The 9,578-nt window shown below is 37.1% G+C and overlaps 1 protein-coding gene across 4 annotated transcripts; it reads left to right on the forward strand.

Moving 5' to 3' along the window:
• Window positions 1-6,434: 6,434 nt before the first annotated feature.
• LOC108336484 (probable mediator of RNA polymerase II transcription subunit 26c) lies at window positions 6,435-9,066 on the forward strand. Of its 4 annotated transcripts, none has more exons than XR_008246622.1 (10): window positions 6,435-6,908; window positions 6,983-7,051; window positions 7,132-7,214; window positions 7,351-7,421; window positions 7,547-7,596; window positions 7,699-7,732; window positions 7,816-7,913; window positions 8,132-8,206; window positions 8,345-8,491; window positions 8,805-9,066. XR_008246622.1 is itself a non-coding variant. In XM_017572974.2 (10 exons), exons 1-9 carry the CDS (start codon window positions 6,588-6,590, stop codon window positions 8,452-8,454), a joined length of 921 nt encoding a protein of 306 aa, XP_017428463.1. In that variant the 5' UTR covers window positions 6,439-6,587; the 3' UTR covers window positions 8,455-8,491; window positions 8,805-9,066. The 4 variants fall into 4 exon arrangements, 3 of the variants coding, with proteins under 3 accessions (XP_017428484.1, XP_017428463.1, XP_017428456.1); XM_017572974.2 differs by having other exon boundaries at window positions 6,439-6,908; window positions 8,132-8,216; XM_017572995.2 differs by lacking the exon at window positions 8,805-9,066 and having other exon boundaries at window positions 8,345-8,798.
• Window positions 9,067-9,578: the final 512 nt, after the last annotated feature.

The raw sequence follows: 9,578 nt of genomic DNA on the forward strand, positions 1-9,578 counted from the left end.
TAATTAAGAATAATATTTGAACGCATTTAAAATATTAATTAAAATTTATTATTTTCCTTATAAAGTACTTCTTGAATGAATGAAATGTAGTCAGCAGTGTTGGTAAAAAACCTAGGCACGTGTCATAACAAAGCCAGGGTTTTTCTTTCATCATCCAATCTTCCTTGGCACTCTATAGTCATGCAAACAAGACACTTTCTTCACGTGCCTCCACCACCACATCATTTTAACAGTTTCCGAATAATTTAAACGCGATACCAAAAACCTCAAGACGACACACTGTGATTTTAACAGCTTCTACTCTTTAGGCACGCTTTCCTTGCCATCTCCTACCGTCGTCTTTTCGTCACACACCAGAGGCTCTCGAAATCGAGTTTTTCACTTGAGGACCTTGTCTTTGTGTCTACGTCTCCACCCGCGACGGTGTCGTGGCTTCCGGCTTGCGAGTCTGTGAGACATTGCACATGGTGGCGGTGGGGGCGTTTCGTTTTGGCATGGGGTGGGGTGTGTCGACGGCGTGGTTTTGAAGGAGGGGGAGGAGGAGGTGAGAGTGACATGGAACACAGTGCTAAAAAGGCGGGGAGGAGTTTTCATGGCAGTGAAATACAAGGGGAAGGTGAGCCTGGTGGGTGATGGAAAGGGATGGTTTTGGGTGGACCAAGTTCGAATCAATTATTTCTAACATTTGGAATCGATTCTACATCTTCTTTGTAGTACAAAATGAAATGGAATCGATTATAGGTAACGTTATATTTGGCTTGGTCATTTCAGAAATGACAGTGAGTAAATATAACTGTTTCAACTGAATCAGTGACGACCCTGTTAAAACATACAAGCTTACTTGTCGAAGACGGGTGGGCGGACGGCGAAGACGCATGGACCGGGCGGACACTGCTGAATCCCCCGCACTGAAGCATGCTGAACTGGCGGACGATACAAAGATGGACAGTCGCTACTCCACGCTCCAAACCGGGCGGACACCCTCCTACTCCAGGCGCTGCTCCATCCTCCAAGTCGGGCGGACGCCCTCCTCCTCCAGGCGCTGCTCCACGCTCCAAACCGGGCGGACGCCCTCCTCCTCCAAGCGCTGCTCCGCTCCAAGCCGGGGGGCCGGGTACCTGCTAAAGGCACTCCGACGCTCAAGTCAGTAATATGACAGAGCAGTTTGTGATGCATGGATGCATCGTAAGGAAAAGTTGGTCCGAACTCATACTTGAGACCTTTATTTATACTGATTGTAATGGGCTTTTACCTTTAGTGGGCCTGATAACGACCCTTTTACCTTTAGTGGGTCTGATAACGGCCCAATCACGGTCGGTTGGAGAGATGGTCGGCAAGGGATGCCAACATGGGTGGGCGGCCGTTTGGTTCTGCTGGCCGGTCATACTGGACGTTCGGTTTTGGTGCTCGGCACGGGTGGACGTTCGGTTCTGGCGTGTGACCTGGGGGGCGGCCCTGGACGGACGCTCGGTCTTTGATTGCGACCAGGGCGAGCGGCCTTGGACGAATGCTCGGCCTTGTTTGTGACTTAGGGGTGGGCGGCTTTGGACGCCTACCTGTGGTTGTCCGTACGTCGCCCGGCCCTACTGGTACATAAGTCCCCCGAGCCCGAGCATAATTTTATTATGCGAAGGGGTATTGTAGATGTCCCCTCATACTGCACGCTCGGTCTTAGCAGGCGGCAGTGTTAAGCGCTCATTCGGTCTGCGCGTTTAGGATGACATACAACGACTCGTCCGGTCATTTGGACGCTCGGTCCTACGGATGCATAAATGGGCGTCTGCCCTGACATACCTTCTCGACAATCAGGAGGATGACATGGGTGTCTGCGCGGTCTTTGATTGTGACCGGGGCGAGCGGCCTTGGACGGGCGCGCCTTAGACGGGCGCTCTGATTGTCTTTCTGTACGTCGCCCGGTCCGGTTGGTACACAAGTCCCCCGAGCCCGAGCATATTTTTATTATGCGGAGGGGTTTTTGTAGATGGCCTCTCAAGCTGAACGCTTGGTCTTGGCGCTCGGGATGGACGAACGCGTGGTCTTTGATTGTGACCTGGACGAGCGGCCTTGGACGGACGCTCGCTCTCTGATTGGTGACCTAGGCGAGCGGCCTTGGACGGACGCTCGCTCTTTGATTGGTAACCTGGGCGAGCGGCCTTGAACGGACGTTATGGAATGTCTTTCCGTACGGCGTCCGGTCCTGCTGGTACAATAACATTTTGACATAACTCATTGCAAATATAAGCACTTTAACGGGTTAAGAAAAGAATGCATCTCGCAATTCCTCGTTCTTCCCTTCTTGTATATTTGCTGAAGCGAACATCATAATTCTTACAAATCTGTCATCGTCAATCTTCGTAAACAGGAAAATCATCCCATACAAACATTATCTAAAAATGAGAATAGAAAAAATAAAATATTATTAGATGGTAACATAATTGATTATATGATGAGATATAATTATTCACAATCAATTATGTCTCTTTTTTGTAAAGAAAATATGTATCATTTAGTTTCATTTTGATCAAATTTAAAAACATAAAATTATTCAATTTGTTTATAATAAATTTTTATCACTTTTTTTTATAAATTAGATGAAGTTATTCAATAAAAAAGAATTGTTATATAGTATTTGAAATAACAACACCTCATCTACATTTAAAATCTTATAAATAAATTAATTTAACACCTCAAAATATTTATTATAATTTAAAAACAAATGTTAATAACATATGTCTAATAATATTTTAATCAATTTGTTTAAATTAGATCATGAATTTGAAGGAGTGAAAAAAATATAAATTTGAAAAGAAAAATGTAAAAATGATGTGTTTGGATTAAAAAAATAAAAAATAATGAAAAAAAATATTTATGATAAATTTTTAATTTAAATTGATATAGATGATAAATAAGTTATTTTAATTATTATTTTTAATAATATTAATTTTTTTATTATAATATAATACTTTTATATTATTTATATTAATAAAAATACATACGTATGGGCAATTTTCCCTCTTTTTTTAATTAGTTTTGTTATAACACTAACTCCTCTGGTTAATTGTTCATCCTTTTCAAATATGATTTATATGTTATTTATGACATTGTCTAAGAGCATGGTGGTGAAATAGAATCTTCTTTTTTATCAATTAAAATCTTTTTTCAAATTGTACAAACTTTTTACAAAGCATTCAACTTTCTGAATGTAGATAATATCTATATAGATTAATCTTTTTATATATATATATATATATATATATATATATATATATATATAACATTCCAAAAATACAACAATAAACTATATAATAGAATAATTATATTTAATAATATTCTCAATTCAGTCTTATACTAAGAAAATCGTACGGTTCTGGCCGAACGGCCTTACAGAAAGGTTACAACTAAAACTGTACAGGATAAGCGAACCTGACCGAACGGTTTACAAAAGTTTATACCGAACGGTCAAATAAAATCAAAAGAGAAGGTGATCAAACGACCACCTTACTATAACTAGACTACTGACCGAACGTTTTACTGTTCGGTCTTAACTTCAACTTCTACCAAATTTTCTTCTTCCAGCATATCTTCCAACATCGCGTCCCCTTCTGCTCACATCCACACAGATGATCATTGCAACGACAAGATGAACGTACAAAACAAGAAACAACAGAAAACACATGGTAAACTTATGTAATTTAATTCCTGCATAAACATACATTTCAAACAATCCAACACACAAGATACATTTCATCATACATATCATACAAAGCCTATTACTAGACTGACTATCCGGACTGTATGAAATCTGTGTAGCTACAGGCGTTCGTGCACCCGGGTGATGTAGTAACTGGGATGCCCTCAACAGCTGCCACCCAAGGTTAGTCCTATCTGTCCAAAGTACCCCTAAGGACTAGGACCTCCTGCCATTCCCACACATGACATATCCTCCTCTACGTGAGGACGAGTACTCACGAAACATCAGGATGAACTGCCAGCACTAGCATAACCACAGTCATACTTTACCAATTCCAATATTCATCCATGAGTCGTTCCTCCCCGGAACGCTCGTTCAAATCCAAACATTTCATTCATATCATATTCTCTTCATATTTCATTCATAATCATTCTCGATTTCATCTTTCATTATCAATTTTCTCAAATTCATCTTTCATTACCAATAAGTTAAATTTCATCTTTGTTCAAAGATTCTTATGGACACCCGATGCCGAACGTTCAATCCTCACTCAGAACGAGGACGAACACTTGGAACGAGACAGAGAAGTCTCCCACTCCATAATAGAATAAGACCAAGAGGATTACTATCGGTTTGAGAAAGAACTGAGTTTCAATCCTATAAACAGGAACGACTAGAACGAACGATCGTTACTTAAAAGGAGTGAGCCAATTAGATGAACTGACTCTTGCGAGTTCCAACCGAACACCGAAAAGACCAAGTCAAGTACTAAGGCTCTAGGTCGGAATCAATAACTAAGGACACTTCAAAGAAAAATACTTAGAAAATTTCACATGAAGAAACCGAACGCTTATGAGAACTTAGCTTATTTAAGTTTAGCATCGATAAAACCGAAGGCCAGTCAATGACCGAACACGGAAAAGGAAAACTCTATTGAAATTGGATGAACGCTATTTACATCAAGATATATTATAAAAGGAATGAGACGATCGCTTGGTGTAAGACCAAGCACTACTCAAACGATCACTTGGTATAAGACCAAGCACTACTCAGACGATCGCTCATGCACAGTATTTCGAAAAGAAGACGATCGTCCTCAACTAAGATTCTTCCCAAATGAAAGAATCCAAGTCTAACCAAGGTTACTAGTATTACCGAACGGTCAATGACCGTTCAATGACAAACGTACATTATCATAGGGAAATTTCATACCCAGGACTCATTTCTCAATACATAATTTCATAACTTTACAAATTCGTATCATAATAAATTTTCATGCTTCATACAATCCATAACATAGTAAATAATCATATTCCATATAAACAAGCATATCAACATTCATACTTTACATACATTCAACCACTGAGCAACATGCATTCATTATCAACGAACATACAAACGAACATACAATTAAATTAGATAAGCTTCCCTTACCTCTAGCGTGAACGATCGTCCTAGAGGCAGAAGTATGGTTCGTCTGTCTACAAATATTTCTACTCTCAACACTCAACAACTCTTCGAACTAAATCAAACCACAGAAAACAAAAAAATGGTTCAGACAAGATGACAACATGCAACCAGAACTTGATTTGTATGTATCAAAGAACGAACGGCTAAGGACAAGAAGAACTTACCCGTTCAGAACTCAAAACTGATCGGTTCAAACTGAAGCTTGGAACGCCGGAAGTGCTTCTACGGTGCCTGAACGGAGATCGGAGTAGAGAAATGGTGAGTTTCGGTAGAGAGAAGGGAGAGCTTTTTAGAGAGAAGAAGGAGAAATGAAAGATCAGAGTTTTGGAGAAGAAGATGCATGCAGAGGGTGAGACGTGATTTTCTAAAAAAAAGCTCAGTTTTGCTTAAAACGAACGTCCGCTCCTCCACTGACACCTGCATTCCACTATCTGATTTCTGACTCCCCTAAGCTTGACACCTGACGTCCGTTCAGATGGGTTTTGGATGCGTTTTTAATGGTTCTGACAATATATATATATATTTTCATGATAATAAAAAAGAATAAAATTATTATTACTATTATTATGGTTGGTTTTATCATTATTATAAAATTAAATATAAATAATTTTTATAATTCTTTATAAATAGTTTTTATTTATTCTATAAGTAGTTTTATAATTAAAAAATAGTTAAGCTTAAAAACCACCAAATTAAAAAAAAAACAGTTAAATTTGAAGAAGGGACAAAAAAAAAATTTAATTGAAAAACAGTTAAACCTTTAATTCCTCTCCTTTATTCTTATATTCTCTGTTGCTTCCCTTTCCATCATCCCTACCCCATCCGAATAACAAAACATTATAATGAAGAACTTGACAAAGAAGAACCCAAGGCATATGAGAGACTAGATAGGGTCAGTGAAGAATTAAATATAGTTATTTTTTTATTTTATGAAATTTGAAGTGAATATGATTTCTGAAATTAAAAACATTAAATTTAAGAAAATGAAATCTTCATCCCACAGTATCTTCAAATATCTCACGTTTGAAAATGTGATACATTATCAAATATTGAATGTGAGGGACCCATGTAATAAAATATAAATTGTTCAACAGATTAAAGAAAATTAATATTTTTTAACACTTGAGGTCATATTATCTCAATTCTCAAATTCATTCCCTCCTTTGTACCTTTATCTCTCTCCCACGGCCACACAACAAACAAACAACGCACGCATGAAAATAATAATTAATTTTTCCCAAAATAAAAAAAAAATAAAAGATTTATTGTGGAATATACTTTATAATTTTATTTTTGTTGTTTTGTTGAGTTTCCCTTGTAAAAAAACGAGAAAGAATAGATGCATTGGTTTTGTCTGTTTCTGTGGTGGATCTGAGTAGTTACATAAAAGAAATTGGTTAGGTTGATTTTGTTTTTTGGCTGGAAGATGGATTCTAACGATTTTCGATCCATATTGGAGAGCGCGGGCATCGACATTTGGATGTTGATGGATGTCGCCATCGCAGTGGCGTCTGCTGACCACAGTGATGAATTGAGGCGTCGAAGAGACGGAATCGTTGAGCGCCTCTACGCGACGAGTTTCTTGTCATCGTCGCGGTGTCCAAATTGTAACATCGACGACGTTAGAGAAACGGAGATGCAAAGCAATCCCTCCGCGGAGGAGGAAAAGGATACTTGCGAAGTTTTATTTGACGATGAACAAAAGAAGATTCTAGAGATTAAAGAGCAACTTGAAGATCCTCACCAGGTCTTTGTACTTTCATTTTTCAATTTACGACCTTTTATTAGCTTAGTCTCTGATTCAAATCTTTATTTCTGTAGTCCAAAGATTCGTTGTTGGAGTTGTTGCAGAATCTAGCAGACATGGATATTACATTCCGAGCCTTACAAGTAACTCATTTTATCACACTCAGTTTGTTAATTGTTTTTGTTTTTTTATATTTTAATTTCATGTAAAGCTGATTCTGTAGGAGACTGATATTGGGAGGCATGTGAATCGGTTGCGGAAGCATTCGTCTAATGACGTTAAGAAATTGGTGAAGTTGCTAGTCAGGTTTTGAATCTATCTACTTTCTGTTTGTTTTTTAAAATGTGAATTACAAGTGTCAATTGATATTTGTGTGCATTGCAACATTTTAATGGATGAACTTTCCCGAACATTTGTTTTGTTACTTTATGCGTTTATGCAGGAAATGGAAGGAGATTATAGATGAATGGGTGAAGTTGAAGACGCCAGGAGAAGCGAGTACTACTGTCATGGGTAAAACTAGTCTTTGTTTGGGAAAATTCATTAGTGGAAATGAAAATGTGTAATGAAGGACTCTGTCTTTTATTAAGTTGAAAATGTCGAAATTCGTTTATTTATACATCTTGTCGGCATGTCAGCTGACGAGGACTCGCCACAAGATAAAATCCAACAAAATGAACATCGTCAGGTTATAGAAATCATTTTGACCATTCAGTGTTTTTCCATGAAAAGAAGATGAGGTTTTTCTTTCTTAAAAAATTGTCTTTCTAATGTTCTATTCTTTCCATAGATTCCTGATTTTGCAGACTCGCCAAATCCACACAGTGAGTACAGTATTAGATTTAAAGCTTCATTTGTATCTCGTTTGGATTTGTTTGATATCGTAATATGATTCCTACTCACACAGATGAAAGTTTTGGGTCAGAGCACAACAACATTGAACCACAACAACGAAAACCAAAAGCAATTCCTCACAAAGAATCTCCCCTAAAACCATCGGCATCAGTTACTACTCCTATTCTTGCACCTCAAAACGTATAGATATGAATTTATAACCTTTCTGGAGTATCTGTTCTGATCCTAAATGTGGCTACTAAATGTTGGAGGTCGTTGCTTCAAAATCACGCAACAAGTTTAAAACCAGACTATAATAATAAAAGCTCCATTATGCAGTGCCTGTACAAGATCATATTGAGTAGTCCTGACTTGTTGAATGATTGCAGAGACAAAGGGAGAGCAATTTTGAGTTGGATAAACTTGCTTCAGCGAGAAAGCGTCTCCAAGAGAACTACAAAGAGGTTGCAAATGGTGAAAACTTTACTTGATTTAATTTTCATTTTCGTATTATTACGTATTGTTTCTTCCGCCAGTTAGTTTGAAAGCCTGCTAAGAAGTTATATACTTACTACCATCTTGTCTGTCTGTTGTGTGTCTAGCCAAAAAGCAAAGAACGATCCAGGTGATGGATCTCCATGAGTTGCCAAAACCCAAGAATGCCTACTTCGGAAAAGGCAAAGGTGGCACCAGTCAGGGAAGACACTGGTGACTACGTGCCCAGTTGCGTGTGAAAAGGCTTTTAGTGGGTGAGTGATGTGGCATTATCCGAAAATTGATCCCAGCACAAAACGATGATAATCATTCAGCTATATCTTCATTTAATATACATCTATTAACTATATATTGTTTTATCTCTACTTGTCTTATTATTATATTATGTATATCTAATAAATCTATTTGTCCTCTATGTCTAAGCATGCGCCCTCCCCCCACGCGCATATATATATACCTTGACGTGCATAAAATATTTTTCATATAAAATTTGTTTTTTTTTCTTTTACATATTTAACATTAACACTGAAAAAAAAAATCATAATCTTATAATATTTGTTGTCCCAGACAATTATTATATGTAATGCTGGTTAGGTGCGGAGCACATGATGCTTTTAGCTTCTGAATGAAGAGGAGGGAGCTGGTTTATTTATTTATTTAAACCCTTTGTCTTTTGTGTTGGAGCCTTATGTAACTGTTTGCTTCGGTGTTTTTTATTTTTCTTATCTTAATTCAGCATTCAACAATTCTAGCCAGCCGAATTCAAGAGTTGAATATTTTCCACAAACATTATTGTAGCTATAACTTACAACATTAATTGTTGATTACTGGATTTAATGGGTTATATAGTTTTAATTAGATTTTATTTGAATACATAAATCTAGTTGTTTTTCGTATGTATACAAATTATGAATAAATTTTAAGAAGAATTGATTGAACCCACTTTCATTTGGTTAAAGGTTCTGCTAGATAACAAAATGACATCACTAATAAATTTCAAGTTCAATTTTTTTATATTCCTATTTAAACATTTGTTTTCGAACAATTCAGTCTTGCCATGAAGCACAGTAAAGAGCATGATGGAAAGTAATGTTTTCACATTTTTTGTTTTTTTCTTTGCATATCTGTAAAGAGTATTATCTCCCATAAAAAAAAAGTTGTAATGTTAAGAGAAAAAAAATAGAATCCTAATGTCAGCTATTTAAAGCAAATTACATATTTAAATTCGTCAATTTCTCTAAGCCTTCGTATGAACGAAATATAAGCAATTATATACTAGCAATTAAATGGCCATTTAGCGTGAGTTTAAGATGAATTTGTTTTTTTAATTGAATCTTAGAA

The sequence above is a fragment of the Vigna angularis genome, chromosome 1, assembly GCF_016808095.1.
Source record: "Vigna angularis cultivar LongXiaoDou No.4 chromosome 1, ASM1680809v1, whole genome shotgun sequence".
In the NCBI taxonomy this organism is placed as follows: Eukaryota; Viridiplantae; Streptophyta; class Magnoliopsida; order Fabales; family Fabaceae; genus Vigna; species Vigna angularis.

Bases quoted from the DNA above. Each gene is read 5' to 3' on its own strand.
- LOC108336484 (XM_017572974.2), top strand. From the start codon at position 6,588: ATGGATTCTAACGATTTTCGATCCATATTGGAGAGCGCGGGCATCGAC. The intron at 7,052-7,131 runs GTAACTCATTTT...CTGATTCTGTAG, and splicing joins TTACATTCCGAGCCTTACAA to GAGACTGATATTGGGAGGCA. The intron at 7,597-7,698 runs GTTATAGAAATC...TTCTTTCCATAG, and splicing joins AACAAAATGAACATCGTCAG to ATTCCTGATTTTGCAGACTC.